Here is a 16,942-nt window from a genome sequence, read left to right as displayed (position 1 = left end):
GGCATCCACCCTAGGACCCTCCATTTCTCTACTGATCTCCCTCTGTCCTTCCCCACACCTGGTATGCCCTACCTACGCACACCCGCCTGCAGCTTGACACCTGCACATAATGATAGCTGGACCAGGCACTGGTCCCCGTCTGTTGCACTCACCCATCCTCCTGCTGGGTACATGTACCTGGTGCTGGGGCCTATCAGCTGGGTGCTTGGATCTTGGCTGCTGCATCTGTGGTGTTGCCTCTTGCAGAGTTCTGGCAGGGTGACCAGGCACCATGGTCTGATTTAGATGCTCGGTAATGACTCCCACATACTACATGGCCCTCCCATCCACAGGAATCCACATGGGTTGTGTGAAGTTCTCACTTAACCACCATTGCCAATTTCCTATTAGCAATAGCTTTCAGCCGCATGGCCAGAGGCCTCCGCGGTCAGTGAGGGTTATGGATAGTCGGTGGGGCAGACAGGCAGGGATAAGGGTTGCGTACATAACAGGCACACATGACCCTGGGGTTGGCATAGAGGAGCTGCGCGTGGTTGTCCCCCAGTGGAGCACCCCGCCCTACAACTCCGGCCCCTTCCCATGACGGACCACCGCAGCTGAGAGTGGACCCCCCTCTGAGCATAGGGGTGGCAAGCCCAGTACCCTCAGGCTCAGTGTCTGTGAGCGAAGATTTCACCTCGGCTCTCCACAGAAGCCCTTCTGCCAGGTTCACATTTTCAAAAAGGAGTACTAATCAGCGCCAGCATGACCACTTACTGTGGAGGCGGCTGGATCACGGGAGGTCGTTGGATACAGGGTGGCTCCCGAATTGTATGGAAATAGGGCTGAAGTGGTGATTATCGGCTTCTCGCCACGCTACGCCGGGATCTCAATTTCTGCAATGGGAGCGGGCTGGCTGTATCGCTAATGGTTTGGCGTTATTAACCTCTCTTGCTATTCACCAACTTCGTTGCACTCTCGCTCGAGCGAAACGAGGCCACTGAATCGAACCCATAAGGTGGTTTTCCTTCAAGCACAAGATGATCAAAATGGTCAGATTAAATAGGCATTTATATTGATAATATTGACCCCGATAGTCCTCTCCTAAATTCCCCCCCAGTTTTCGGTGAAAAGCAGAGTAAAAACAGGAAGCAAATAGTATGATGGCTCTCTGCCTCAACTGTGTTGTCCCAAAATGTCCTGGTCAGTTGAGCTTCACTGATCCCCAAAGAGACATTGTACATAAAATTACATATTTACTGTTAGAAACTAGCCTTCCTTGATGGTCACACATCGTGTTATTTTCCTCGATTAAAAGTGGGCACCAAGGTTTGAAAGAGAATCTAAATTGGACATTGTTATTACATAACAGACTGTCAGCTCAGCTGAAGATTCCTTTTCAGCACTTGATTAATGACGAGAAAGAAGAGGATAATGAGTGGGAAGCTCGTCTGAATGTGTTGGTACTAGCGATCACAATAGGAGGCCAGTACATACCTGATGCTATCTTTTCTCCGATATTTATTGCCCCTGTGGAATGTATATGGATCTTACTATAGAGCAGTGCCTTTGGAAGCTGGTTTTCAGCAGCAACATAGCATGGGGGATGTGTCATCTTTTCCACATAGATTTTGAGCTATGATCCAGGGCTGCTATCAGTGTCAGGTAAGGTGACAATGGTGTTGATCTCTTTTGCCTCAGGTGGGGGATTTCCAGCAACCCATGTGGCACAGTCCAATTATGGACCAATATTTTCACTTATTCACCAATACACTGTTTGCCAGATTTGGCCAGTACATTATATTCTTCATGGAACAGGGCTTAGCAAGTCTGAGAACTTGGGTTTTCCCAAACAAAGACCAACTTGCATACGATCAGTCATTCCCTAGCCTTTGAGAAGATTATTTGCTTTGTGAATGTGTGATCATTGGTATATTAAGGTTGCCTGGCAGCACACATGATGGGCGAGAGTTTTACTCAATACAATTTCATTCACTAAGTTAAAATAGGGCCAGGTGTATTCATTTTAAGGCAATGTCACTATTGATGCAGACATCAAGTGAATTAATCATAGAATGGTTACAGCACAGTGGAGCATTGGGTCCATCATGTCCATGTTGGCTTGCTGCAAAAGCAACTCAGCTTGTTCCATTTTCCTGTCCTTTCCTTGTAGGACTGTGAACTTTTTGAGATGAATATTCAATTGCCTTTTGAAAGCCCAGATTGCATCTCCTTCCGTCACATGCTTAGGCCGTGAATTCAAGGTCCTAACCGCTCCCTGCATAAAATAGATTTTCCTCGTGTTCCTATTGGTTCATTTGCCAACCTCTTTAAATTGGTTTACCCTGCAGCACGATGGCACAGTGGTTAGCACTGCTGCCTCACTGTGCCAGAGGCCCAGGTTCAATTGCAACCTTGGGTGACTGTCTAGAGTTTGCACATTATCCCTGTGCTGCGTGAATTTCCTCCGGGTGCTCCATTTTCCTCCCAAAATCCAAAGAAATGCAGGTTAGTGGATTGGCCATGCCAAATTTCCCCATAGTGCCCAGAGATGTGTAGGTTAGGTTACGGGGACAGGACAAAGTCAGCGGGGCAGTGGACCTGGATGGAGTGCTCTTTCATAGGGTTGGTGCAGACTCAATAGGCTGAATGGCCTCCTTCTGCACTGCAGTGATTGTATCATGCCTTCTGTCAAGTTTTCCCTTATCTATCCTGTCTGGACCACTTGTTATTTTAAACACTTTTATCCAATCTTCTTTCAACCTTCTCTGCTTTAAGGAGAACAACACAAGCTTTTCAATCTGTGTATCTGGAGTCTATCATTTCTGCAACCATTCTCATAAACCTTTTCTACACCTTTCTGAAGCCTTCACATCCTTACAAAAGCGTGCTGTCTAGACCTGGGTCTGGATTAGGCCTAAATAGAGTTAGAGAGTTCTGCATTGTAACCAATTACGTGGCATCATCAGAGCCACTTAGATTTCCCTCGCTTCTATCTTAGACTGAGAGCATGCAACACCTCTACAATAAACTCTAACAACTGATTAAGTAAATTACGGTGTGGCAACTCGGTTATCCGTTGTCTATACTGAGAGTAAAAGTAACCCCCAAAAACATGACATAAGAGGTTTTTCACAACTTCCTTCGCATTAAGATACTGGACGAGTCCCCAACTTTTGTTAGGACACCGGACGAGAACTTCAAACACTTTTTCTATCTGTGAAACTGAGGAAAGGATACTTCACCCCAGGAGTCGTGACTCAGAGCAATAGGTATCTTTTATGTTCAAACAAACTGTTATTTAAACACAGAATTAACCACATTAACATCAAATAAATAGCGTTACAATTATCAGTTAAACAGTTCTTAAATAAGAGGAAAACATGAACTTACTATCTACACCCGTTAGTAATTCCAATTAAGCAACCCAATACAGTTCAAATGTCACTTATAAATAAAGTTAACAAAACAGGTTACTTGTTTATCTGTGTAAATACTATTGGAGAGAGACAGTTTCAAGGGCAGATCCAGTCAATTTCTGCCTTGTCAGACTCAAATCCTATTGCAAACTAATGTTCAGCTCAAAATCTTGTAACAGGCTGCAAAACTACAGACAGGCCTGACTCCTTCCATTAGTTAATTCTGTATCCCACTAAGCTCCATGACATGCTTAGCTAAGACTAAATACAATCCATAATAAATGATCTACACTCCAGGGAAGCATCCAAGATATAAACAATGTTCCATTAGCCCTTTACCTGCAACCAAGTATGTGGTCGGAATGAATGATGATCTCACTCTTTTATGACACCTTAATTACAGCTCCAACAGACATACAGCCTGTATGTATTTTAAGATTTTTAATAACATTACTGCCACAAATATGATTTATAATATGTAACAATGTCTACATTCATCACACTCTATGGCTCTTTGTATGGATTCTGTATGCTTTTAAACCACTGTCTCAGCCTGGCTTGCAATCTTCAATGATTTGTGCAAAAATAAAGCCACGGGCCTCTCTGGAGCTGACCTACTTCAGAATTGAGTCCTTTATTTTCTATCGTCTTTCTTGGTTCTTCCTACCAAAATACACTACTTCAAACTTCTCTGCATTATATTTAAGTTACCATGTGCCTGCCATTCCTGAATGAAAGTAGTGATACAGGCTGATTGCTTGCCCAAATTAGAAGGAGCCCTGATTTTGGTCTTGGTTCTCATTAATATTAATTGAGTGATATCAAGAAATTGCTGACGGCATTGAACACTGCAGAGGTTTTGGGCCCTGACAACATTCCAGGAATAGTACTGAAGACTTGTGCACCAGAACTAGATGGGCCCCTAGCCAAGCTGTTCCAGTACAGCGACAACACTGGCATCTACTCAGCAATGTGGAATATTGCTCAGGTATGTCCTATCCCACAATAAGCAGGACAAATCCAATCTGGACAATTACCACCCCATCAGTATACTCGCAATCATCAGCGAAGTGATGGAAGTGTCATTGACAGTGCTATCAAGTGGCACTTACTCAGCAATAACCTGCTCACTGAGGCTCGGTTTAGGTTACACCAGGATTATTCAGTCCCTGACCTCATTACAGCCATGGGCAAAAGAGCTGAATTCAAGGGGTGAGGTGGGAGTGACTGCCCTTAACACCAAGGTAGCAATTGACAAAAGGTGACATGAAGGAGCCCTCGAAAAACTGGAGGCAATGGGAATCAGGAGGAAAACTCTCGAATGGTTGTAGTCATACCTAACACAAAAGGGAGATGTTACGGTTGTCGAATGTCAATCATCTCAATCCCAAGACATCACTGCAAGAGTTTCTCAGAGTCGTGTCCTAGGCCCAACCATCTTCAGCTGCTGCATCAATAACCCTTTGTCTATCGTAAGATCAGAAAGTGAGATGTTGGTTGATAACTGCACATTGTTCACCCCCATTTGTGACTCCTCAGATACTGAAGCAGTCCACATCCATATGCAGCCAGACCTGGACAATCTTCAGGCTTGCACTGATACGTGGCATGCAACATTCATGTCAACCAAGTGTCAGACAATGGCCATCTCCAATAAGAGAGAATCTAACCATCGCCTTTTGACATTCAATGGTATTACCAACATTTATCAATATGATATGATCAACATTTTGGGGTCTACTATTGACCAAAAATTGAACTGAACCATATACGGTGGGTCCGGAGTAGATCAGAGGTTGGGAATTTTGTAGAAACTAACTCATCTTCTGACTCCCCAACCCCTGTCCATCATCTACAGCACAAGTCAAGAATGGATGAGTGCCGCTGCCTCAACACTCTAGTTCAATACCATTCAGGACATAGCAACCTGCTTGATTGCCACCTCATCCACCATCTTAGATATTCACGTCCTCCACCACAGACGCACAGTGCCATCAACAAGACGCACTGCAGCAACTAACCAAGGCTCCTTCAACAGCACCTTCCAAATTTCTCCCACCTAGAAGGGTAAGGGCAGCAGATGCATGGGAACACCAACTTCTGAAAATTCCCTTCCAAGTCACACAACATTCTCACTTGGAAATATATTGCTGTTCCTTCACTGGGTCAAAATCCTGGAACTCCCTCCCTAACAGCACTGTGGGTATCCCTACACCATATGTTACAGTTCATGAAGGTGGCTCACCACCACCGTCACAAGGACAATTAGGGATTGGCAATAAATATTGGCCTAGCCAGTGATGCTCACATCCTGTGAATGCATCTTTAAAAAGTACATATTTATTAAGGTTTTACATTTTGACAAATAACGCAACAAAACCAGACGAATGATACAACACAGCACACATGAATGCAGAGGGGGACAGGCTAACAGCATTATTACTAGCTTGATACAATCATCGGATGTAACTTGGTGCCTCTGTAAGCCGAATCAGAGAACAAGGGAGAAACAGGATGAGGCCACGAAAACATGGTGAAATGGTGCACACCTTCCCATGCAACAATTGTTCACAATTGCCACGAGAGTTCAGGATACATTTCTTGTGTCATGTTCAGGCGCACACCAATATATATCTCCCTTAACTTCAGCAATGCCGGAGGCATCAATGACACACCGCAACCTCCTTTCCTCAGATACTAGACCCATCTTCACCCATGCAGGAACCAGAGATTCTTAAAAAAGAAATATACAATCAAAATATACGAGAACCCCAGATCTCAAAGGGCGTTATATACATACCACACAATGCAATGTAACTCCAGTCTCAGGCTCAGTACAGAACCAACATTGTTCCATACATTTATACAGAGAGAACCTACAGCAACATGTATGGATTATGATATGGAATGCTTGCCTCAATAAATCATACAGAATGCTTGCTTTCCTTGGTCGGGGCATCGAGTATAAAAACTGGCAAGTCATGCTACAGCTGGATAGAACCTTGGTAAGGTTACACTTGGAATATTGCACACAATTCTGGTCGACGCACTACCAGAAGAATGTGGCGGCTTTGGAGAGGGTGCAGAGGAGGTTTACCAGAATGTTGCCTGGTCTGGAGGGTGTTGGCTATGTGAAGAGGCTGAATAGACTTGGACTGTTTTCATTAGAAAGACGGAGGTTGAGGGGTGACCTGACAGAGGTCTACAAGATTATGAGGAGCATGGATAGAGTGGATGGGCAGGCACTCTTTCCCAGGGTGGAGGGGTCAGTCACCAGGGGGCATAGGTTTAAGGTTTGTGGGGCAAAGTTTAGAGGAGATGCGTGAGGCAGGCTTTTTACGCAGAGTGTGGTGAGTGCCTAGAACGCGTTGCGAGGGGAGGTTGTGGAAGAGGATATATTAACGGCGTTCAAAAGGCATCTTGACAAACATATGGATAGGATGGGTATAGAGGGATACGGCACAAAGACGTGCTGGAGGTTTGGCAAAGGTTGGTATCATGACCGGTAAAGGCTTGGAGGGCCGAAGGGCCTGTTCATGTGCTGTATTGTTCTTTGATCAGTGCCACCAACACCTTCCAAGAAAAATGAAAAGGGAAAGGAAAGAGAACTACACAGGAAACTATCATATAAGACCACTGGGAGGAGGAAACCTAAATCCCCCATCAAATCTACCCCAATTGAGTGAAGGGCTCCAATAATATAGAAGCATGCCAATCAGTCATTCTCTTCAACAAATCAGTCAAGGATTGGCCAAATCCACTTCTGTGAGCGCCATAATTTAATTCCTCCCATTCTAATAGGTCTGAAGAAAGAAGACTGAAAAAACCTCACTCCCACCTCAAAGAAGGACTCAACACCTCCAACCAGTCAGGCGAGCATCAAGAACAGGATAATTTAGGGCCAGTGGTCAGGGTGGGCAATCAATCCCGGGTCTCGAAGACCAGATACACTATGCTCTCTCAAATCTGATACGTCCAGCCTCCAGATCAAAATTACTAAAACATGGCAGGCGTTTTTTAAACTCAATCGAGAAACCGTCTCCCACTTCTCACCAGTGACTGGGCTCACTGACTCTCCTTTATCGACCCCTACCTCCCGAACCCATCAGGATAGCGACACACCATGCAATAGGATCTCAATGAATTGAAGGTGGGCCCTTGTCATGGAAAGTGCTCCCTCAAGTACAAAGATTCTCTCATGCCCCTCCACCATTCGCACAAGGATATGTCGCAGTTCCACAAAGTGAGCTTCAAGGACCTGCACCATGGAGCTGAGAACCTCGTCTAGAACAACATTCTCAATGTTGGCCATCATCCCAATGCACACAGCACTGCCAGGGCAAAGCCCCACTCACCAGCAACAACCCCACTGCAAACTGCACCCCATCCTAGCCAATCCCAACCACCACAGTCAAACAAGGATTCTCACAATTGAAAGACAGCATATCTGACTTGCGATAAATAGTAGCATGGGAATTAAGTGTCTTTTTCTTTTTTCTTAAATGTAGTGTACCCAATTAATCTTTTCCAATTAAGGGGCAATTTAGCGTGGCCATCCCACCTAGTCTGCACATCTTTTGGGTTGTGGGGGCGAAACCAACGCAAGCACGGGGAGAATGTGCAAACTCCATGTGGACAGTGACCCAGAGCCGGGAACGAACCTGGGACCTCGGTGGCATGAGGCAGCAGGGCTAACCCACTGCGCCACCGTGCTGCCCGTCTTTTTCTCTTTGTTTTCTTGATATATATCCCGTGGGTGGCACGGTGGCGCAGTGGTCAGTGCTGAGGACCCGGGTTCGATCCTGGCCCTGGGTCACTGTCTGTGTGGAGTTTGCACATTCTCCCTGTGTCTGTGCGGGTTTCACCCCCACAACCCAAAGATATGCAGGGTAGGTGGATTGGCTACATTGGAAAAGAAAATAATTGCATACTCTACATTTATTTAAAAGTAGAAAATAAAACATAGATATGTATCTCTATATAAGTTTCTTTTGGTACTTAAGTAAGTAAAGTGGGTAATGAAAGATTAAATAGGAAACAGTATGAATTTGACCCAAAGAATAGAAGACAGAGTCAAGGCTGTGTGAAATCTGGTCGTCTATTTGATGTTACTGGTTGATTCAGGGCTGTTTGAAAAGGCTATGCTCAGTGATCCATGCAGCTGTATTTCATCGAACAACAACTACCAGAGTGTAATATCTTTAGTGAAATGAAACTTTACTGAAGAATACTTTTTCTATTTAAGAGGGTATAATAAAATGAGATCAGTAATGAAATCTAACTGAATAACCTCTTTTTCAGTGATAAGAAAACAAACACATTTTCACCTGTGGAGAGTGAAACAAGGATCAGCAAATTTCATTAGCATGATGAAATCAATATAAAACCAGTTCCATGGTCTTTCAAGGATACACTTACTAGAATTAGGATGAAATTATTCAGAGACTACATTGCATTAAGACGTTGGGATCGACTCCCAGATAATGTATTTGAAGGAGAAATTGGTGACAAGTCCTTGTAACAGGCTAACATTTCTTAGTATGTTGGAATGAATTAACAAGATTGTTTCATAGTTTTGGGCCTCAAAGCTGCTGTTTCCAGTAGCAGGATTCTCTAAACAGAGTTTATCAAATAGAGAGCAGCTCCTTAATTTAGTCCTCATAACTATGTTGTTGAAAGGCCAATCAAATAAACTAGGTTTGTCTAACTTATTCTGTGGTTACAACTTTCTTTCTCATCATTAATGCCGCTTCATACAAAACTAGATAAAAATGCTTCAATTTCTTGTTCATAAGTAATTTTCTTCCTTTTGTCAAAAATATTCTTCCCTTCAACATCTGTGTGACAGCTGCTTACAGGCAAGCTGAATTATCATATGCAGTCTATTGTTTTTGCATTTTATCAGGAGTTGAATTAAACTCCAGCTGGCTCTTGTTTCCGAAAAGAGGCTTTCCTGTTGTATTCAGAAGTCAAATCTGGCTTACCAGGCTATAATTTAAATTATCTTTGTAAATTTCTTCTCTATTTGAACTTGCTACCACATGTGACAAAGATTTTAGCTTGAAAGGGATGTTTGTTGGCAGGGGAGATTCCAACATACTAAGAAATATTAGCTAGTTACAAGGACTTGTCATCAATTTCTCCTTCAAATAAATTATCTGGGAGCCTTCTGTCCTGGAGACGATCCCAAAGTCTTAATGCAATGTAGTCTCTGAACAATTTCATCCTAATTCTAGTAAGTATATACTTGAAAGACCATGGAACTGTTTTTATCAATGTTGAGCGACAGCAACAAAACCAAGTTACTCGCCATGAACATACATCGAAATCAAGAAGTTTTGACCAAGGAGAAAGAGTTTTAGTGAGAAAGTTCTCTACTTCTCTTCAAGTGAGAAATGGACACCTGCCACAACTACTCACAGAGCTGGGGCCTATTTCTTATACAGTGTAAACCAATGATGAGTGTTTGGAGGAGACACACCAATCAAATCCTTGCTTTAAAAAGATAATTTGCAGAGTCAGTATCTGAAAGGCTAATATCTGACAGTCAAAGTTTGGAAATGCATGATTAAGTCGAATTCAGGTTCTACAGTGCAACCAACAGCATCTGGAGAAGCTGAAGAAGAGTGAACTTTATTAAATGATGTTTCTGAGCCAAATATGGAACAGACTGCCGAGAATGTGAAAACAAAGAATCCTGAACAACGGATTGTGCCTATAATCCACCTAAAAGACTCTCTCCCGATTATATAATAATATTACTTAGTAAAATCATCCCTGTTCATCATGAGTAAAAATTAAAGTTAATATTTGTTGACGCGGGCAGCACGGTGGCGCAGTGGGCTAGCCCAGTTGTCTCATGCCGCTGAGGTCCCAGGTTCGATCCCGGCTCTGGGTCACTGTCTGTGTGGAGCTTGCACATTCTCCCCGTGTTTGCGTAGGTTTCGCCCCCCACAACCCAAAGATGTGCAGGCTAGGTGGGTTGGCCACGCTAAATTGCCCCTTAATTGGAAAAAATTAATTGGGTACTCTAAATTTATGAAAAAAAAAATTTGTTGACGCGCTGTAGGAGTAAAGGGGAAGGGATGTATAATTTGTGGCGGGTTTCGCTGGATGTATCCCTGTGGCCTTCAACGTGTTCCTCAATTAAGATCGGGAATTAAAATCTAATGATGACCATAAAACCAATGCCCTGTCACTAACATCCTTTCGGGAAATAAATATGCTGTCCTTACCTGGTCAAGCCTGCATGTGACTCCAAATCCACAGCAAGGTGGATGACTCCTAAATGGCTTAACAAGCCACTAAGGCAATTAGCCCAGCGAGCAATGCCCACATTCTATGTAAGAATTTTTTAAAAGTTCAATCTCTCACATATGCCAGATAACCTCTTCCCTGTCCACCTCCTCTGATCACAGTCTTCACAGCAGAGCCTTGCAGCCAGCCTATCATTTCTAAGACATTGGCAGCTCCTCCTTCCTGGAGCCTTGGCAGCCAGCTTCTCCTTCCCAGGGCCCCAGCCTTTCCTTCTTGGGGTTCTGGCCGCCTGCCTCTCGCTGTCAGGTCACCGGCACTCTTGCCGTGCACTCCCCCCTCCACCACCACCTGCTGCATCGTCCACGGCACTGTCTCTTGTCTCTCCGGACGACCGCGAGTACACTGCATTCGAAGCAGATGGGCGGCTCTACCACTTCCTAAGGGTTCCCTTCAGTGTCACAAATGGGGTCTCGGTCTTCCAACGGGAGATGGACTGAATGGTTGACCGGTACGGTTTGCGGGCCATGTTTCCATACCTCAACAACGTCAGCATCTGCGGCCACGACACCAACCTCCGCAAATTTCTCCATACCGCCAGTCTCCTTAACCTGAACTATAACAAGGAGAAATGCATATTCAGCACCGATCGTCTAGCCATCCTCGGCTATGTAGTGCACGATGGAGTCATAGGCCCTGACACCGAACGTATGCGCCCCCTCATGGAGTTCCGCCTCCCACACTGCTCCAAGGCCCTGAAACGTTGCCTGCGTTTTTTTTCAAATTCGCCCAGTGGGTCCCCAATTTTGCGGACAAGGCCCACCCACTAATCCAATCAACGGTTTTTCCCCTGTCGGCAGAGGCCCGCCAGGCCTTCAGTCGCATAAAGGCAGACATCGCAAAGGCCACGATGCACGCAATCGATTAATCCCTTCCCTTCCAAGTTGAGAGCGACGCATCCGACGTAGCTCTGGCGGCCACACTCAACCAAGAGGGCAGGCCCGTGGCCTTCTTCTCACGCACCCTCCATGCCTCCGAAATCCGCCATTCCTCTGTTGAAAAGGAGGCCCAAGCCATAGCAGAAGCTGTGTGGCATTGGAGGCATTACATGGCTGGCAGGAGATTCACGTTCCTCACTGACCAACGGTCGGTAGCTTTCATGTTCGATAATGCACAGCGGGACAAGATAAAGAACGATAAGATCTTACGATGGAAGATCAAGCTCTCCACCTACAACTACGAGAGCTTGTATCGTCCCGGCAAGCTAAACGAGCCTCCTGATGCCCTATCCCACGGCACATGTGCCAACGCACAAGTGGACCGACTCCGGACCCTCCACGATGACCTCTGCCACCTGGGGGTCACTCGCTTCTTCCATTTTATCAAAACCCGCAACCTGCCCTACTCCATCGAGGAGGTCAGGACCATCACCAGGAACTGCCAAATCTGCGCGGAGTGCAAGCTGCACTTCTACCCCCTTCCCAGAGAAAGCGCACCTGGTGAAGGCTTCCCGCCCCTTTGAACGCCTCAGCATGGACTTCAAAGGGCCCCTTCCCTCCACCGACTGCAACACGTACTTCCTGAACGTGATTGACGAGTACTCCCGGTTCCCGTTCGCCATTCCCTGTCCCAACATGACCGCTGCCACTATCATTAAAGCCCTCCACAGCATCTTGACCCTGTTCAGTTTCCCTGCCTACATCCATAGCGATAGGGGGTCCTCCTTCATGAGCGACGAACTGCATAAATTCCTGCTCAGCAAGGGCATTGCCTCAAGCAGGACGACCAGTTATAACCCCCGGGAAACGGGCAGGTGGAGAGGGAGAACGAAACGGTCTGGTAGACCGTCCTACTGGCTCTACGGTCCAGGAATCTCCCAGTCACCCGCTGGCAGGAGGTCCTTCCTGATGCTCTCCACTCCATTCGATCATTACTGTGTACCACGACCAACAAAACACCTCATGAACGTCTCCTTGTCTTCCCTAGGAAGTCCTACTCCGGGACCTCGCTCCCAACCTGGCTGGCAGCTCCTGGACCCATTCTGCTCCGCAAACACGTGCGGGAGCACAAGTCGGACCCGCTGGTCGAGAGGGTACACCTCCTTCATGCTAACCCTCAGTACGCCTATGTGGCATACCCCGATGGCAGGCAGGATACGGTCTCCCTCCGGGACCTGGCGCTCACTGGATCCCCACCCAGACCACCCTCACCAACCCTACCCACCCTCCCACTGGCGCACCCCACGGCTGCCCCCTTCCCAAGGGGATCGGTCCTTCCACTGGTCCCACCCAGGGGTAATGAAGCTGAAGAAGCCACGCTCCCGGAGTCACGGATGCCCCAGACGGTGCCTACATCACCGAAACGGCGACGATCACAGAGGACGACCAGGCCCCCCGATCGACTAATAGCTTCATTATGACATGTACCTGTAAATAAATACCTATAAATAATTTGTGTGACATGCAAAAGGCAAAACACTGTACCACCGACAGGTACCGCCATAACCTCCACCACTGTATAATGCAAGACCACTACCCCCGCCGGACTCTATTTTTTTTTAACAGGGGGTGAATGTGGTAGTCCGTATTAGGGGTATTACGGTACCTAGGTTGGAGGTACCTGATGCTGTAAGATCATTGGTGTTGGAGGTACCCGATACTGTAAGATCATTGGTGAAGCCTGCCTGCTGGTTCCGCCCAGTAAGGCAGAGTACAAGAGTCTATGTTTCGGGAGTTATTGATCGTGCACCAGGCTGCCAACAAAGATGTTGTTTCGGCTGAAAATCTCTGCTCTGAGGTACAGGTCATCAAGGCCCAATTCCAAGAATTGTGGGGCGTTTTTATGGAGGCAATGGAGTGCACAAAGAGGTTCTTGCAATAGAGAGAGCACTGTCCCTGGCTAGAGTCCACTTCCAGAAGGTTGAGTTCCTGGTACATGGCCTGTCGTCCATTCTGATGGAGTTGGGAGAGAAAGAGGGTGAAAAGGAAAGGAGTGCTGCTGAGCCTGGTCCCCAAGGTGAGGCGGTGGAGAAGTTCCCAGTTCATATGGCAGCATGGTAGCATTGTGGATAGCACAATCGCTTCACAGCTCCAGGGTCCCAGGTTTGATTCCGGCTTGGGTCACTGTCTGTGCGGAGTCTGCACATCCTCCCTGTGTGTGCGTGGGTTTCCTCCGGGTGCACCGGTTTCCTCCCACAGTCCAAAGATGTGCAGGTTAGGTGGATTGGCCAAGATAAATTTCCCTTAGTGTCCAAAATTGCCCTTAGTGTTGGGTGGGGTTACTGGGTTATGGGGATATGGTGGAGGTGTTGACCTTGGGTAGGGTGCTCTTTCCAAGAGCCGGTGCAGACTCGATGGGCTGAATGGCCTCCTTCTGCACTGTAAATTCTATGAGATTTCAAGAATTTGTAGAAATTTCCTGCAGGAGCTTTTATGCACGTCCAAAGCAATGGTTGGGCGGATGAGATGGAGTGAAGTTATGGATTGAAAATGTGTGATTATAGGCGTCCCAGTGGCCCACATAAACCTCCTCACAGACAAGTCACCCAAGACCGGAATTGAACCCGGGTTCATGACATTGTGAGACAGCAGTGCTAACCACCGTGCCACCATGTCCCAAATAACCGATGTGATCAAGAGTGCCTGCAAAGAAACAACATCCAAATTGCAGGATACTAGGAGATCTAATATTCCTTGTTCAACCCATAGTTATGTGCCTCAACAAGCCATTCAAGAATCATGGTTGTGCCGAGTAGAATACGTGGATGGTTGACAGAGAACATTTTTTTTCACCAAGAACAAAAATATGTGCACTGTATCATTTGATATTTTGTGTGGTTTATCAACTCATTAGATGATATAAATGCATAAAGTGTCATCAGATTGTTCATAAAATCTAGAACAACAAACTTAATGGATAAAGAGGAAGATGATTTGTTTTGGAGGGACGATTCTGAAAGCAAAAGTGCCGCATCTAATCCAGTGTGGGATTGCTACAATGGTGTCATAGTCAAAGTGTCTCAATTAATTTTATGAACTCTTTGCATTAGATGCCAAAGATATTGAATTTGACCCTTTTAAAACGCTTTGATTGTGGTTATAAGTATATTGATACAAGTAATTAATTCAATAAACTGTGCCACATTCATTCAATACGAATTACTTGTGTTAGGTTTTTTTTCTTCACATTTCAAAATGGCGGATCACATTTTATACTCAGCAATAAGTTGACCCCTGATTTAGGAAGGATTTTTGGAAGTTTCAGAGGTTGACTTACACTTTATGATCTATGGTAGTTTATTTTAATTCACCTTTCTCACTGCATTCTTGGTTCTTTTTTTCTGGAATTTCTTTCTGCTGTCAATAAACAAGAGAAGTGGAAAGTATTTCTTTAATGTCTCTGCCATTTCCCATCAATGAATCTAAGGGACCCACGTTTACTTTCGCTAATCTCTTCCTTTTTATATACCTATTAAAGCACATAATATTTTATAGCTTATTAGATTGACCTTATTTTCCTTTTACTCCCTTTATCAATTTCTTAGCCACTATGTTTGAATTCTCAAATCTTTCCATTGCTCAGGATTAATACTTTTGCGGGAATATTATAAGCCGAATTCATTACAACCACCATATCTTCTATTTCTCATGTTGGCCACAGTTGGGCCACTTTTTTCACAGGTTTTATTTTTTGAGGGAATGTACTTTAGTTGCGAATTCTGAATGATTTAAAGTTTGCTGTTGCATATCTATCCTCGCATCTTTTAAGTCTTGTTTCCCAATCTACCTTAGCCAACTTGTTTTTCATATTTTAAATTTGTTCAGATTTGAGACCCTAGTTTCATGTTTAGCTCAGTTGGCTGGGCAGCTGGTTTCTGATTCAGAGTGAGACCAGCAGCGAGGGTTCAATTCCTGTACCAGTTGAGGTGATTCATGAAGACTCGCCTTTTCATCCTTGCTCCTCACCTGGGGTATGGTGATCCTCAGGTTAAATCACCACCAGCTCTCCCTCTCAAAAGGGGAAACATTCCTTTCAGGAATTCAGGTCATTCAGGACTATGGTAACTTTACTTTATTAATCAATCCCATCTTATTGCATAATACTTGATCTAAAGCTGCAAGTTCTCTATTTAATTCCATGTCATTCTGATCTAGAAAACTATCTTGAATACATTCTGTGAACTTTTCCTCTGTTGTATTACTACTAAAATGGATTGCTCATTCTATATGAAGATTAAATTCCTTCGTGATAGCTGTATTACCATTGCTTTCCTTAATTCTTTCATGGGATGCAGGCATTGCTGATAAGACCAGCATTTGTTTCCCACCCCTAATTTGACTTACAATGACTTACAAGGCCATTTCAAAGGGCAGTTAAGATTTCCTTCCCGCGGGCAGCATGGTGGCGTAGTGGTCAGCACTGCTGTCTCACGGCACCAAGGTCTCAGGTTCAATCCCAGCTCTGGGTCACTGTGCATGTGGAGTTTGCATATTCTCCCCGTGTTTGCGTGGGTTTCGCCCCTTAATTGGAAAAAATAAATTGGGTACTCTAAATTTATAAAAAAGAAAAAACAATTTCCTTCCCGCAGGAACATTAGTGAAACAACTGGGTTTTTATAACAATTAATATTATTATCGTGGTTACCGTTACTATCTTTTTATTCATAATTTCTTAATTGAATTCAAATTCCACCAGTTGCCGTGATTTGAACACATCTTTCAAGAGCAATTCTTGGGCCCCTGAATTATGAGCCCAGTGACATTACAACATTATGCTACTAAATCACCTCTAATTTCCTGATTAATATTCTGTGACACTATAACTACTTGGAGACTTATAAACTAAGGGACTTCCATCGGTACTTTCTGTTGCTTGCTGGCTCTCAGACCTAAGTCTGTGTAATGTCCCTAGAAGTGAATGAATTTTGCCCCTGTGAGTTGAATTCCCACTCCAGGATATAAAAGATCCCACTCAAAGAAGAAGGAGGAATTCTCTCAGTTACTACCATTTGTTCCTCACCGCAAAATGCATTCTTCGTCTCCATGTTGTTTACGTGACCTTGTGTAGAAAATTGCTTCTATGTTTGTCCATATAGGAGTAAATCTACTTCAGAAAATGGTACTTTGGTGTGCAAACTGCTTTGGGATGTTCTGATCAACAAGGTATAAGTTATTAAAGTTAATATAAATCCTTTTATTTATGTATGGTGATGGGTTTCTGTGCATGCAAACAAAGGAGTAAATCAATCAAATCAATTGTGCCTTGCCTCATCCATTGGGGAGTGGGATGGG

The 16,942-nt window shown here is 44.8% G+C and overlaps 1 protein-coding gene across 6 annotated transcripts in view; it reads right to left on the bottom strand.

Moving 5' to 3' along the window:
• The window catches only part of LOC119972633 (putative leucine-rich repeat-containing protein DDB_G0290503), a 590,251-nt gene that overhangs the window by 38,854 nt on the left and 534,455 nt on the right, over positions 1 to 16,942 (bottom strand). Inside the window, exon 31 of one of the 6 annotated variants that reach the window (XM_038809656.1) lies at positions 14,962 to 15,007. The exons of 4 other annotated variants lie outside the window; for them this stretch is intronic. In XM_038809656.1, the coding sequence (XP_038665584.1) occupies positions 14,962 to 15,007 (46 nt within the window). The remainder of the gene's footprint in view (positions 1 to 14,961; positions 15,008 to 16,942) is intronic. One more of the 6 variants, XM_038809657.1, reaches the window with a different exon arrangement.

Source organism: Scyliorhinus canicula, chromosome 10 (genome assembly GCF_902713615.1).
Source record: "Scyliorhinus canicula chromosome 10, sScyCan1.1, whole genome shotgun sequence".
Taxonomy (NCBI): Eukaryota; Metazoa; Chordata; class Chondrichthyes; order Carcharhiniformes; family Scyliorhinidae; genus Scyliorhinus; species Scyliorhinus canicula.
The sequence above is the reverse complement of the archived record's forward strand: the minus strand, read 5'-3'. Positions and strand labels throughout refer to the sequence as shown.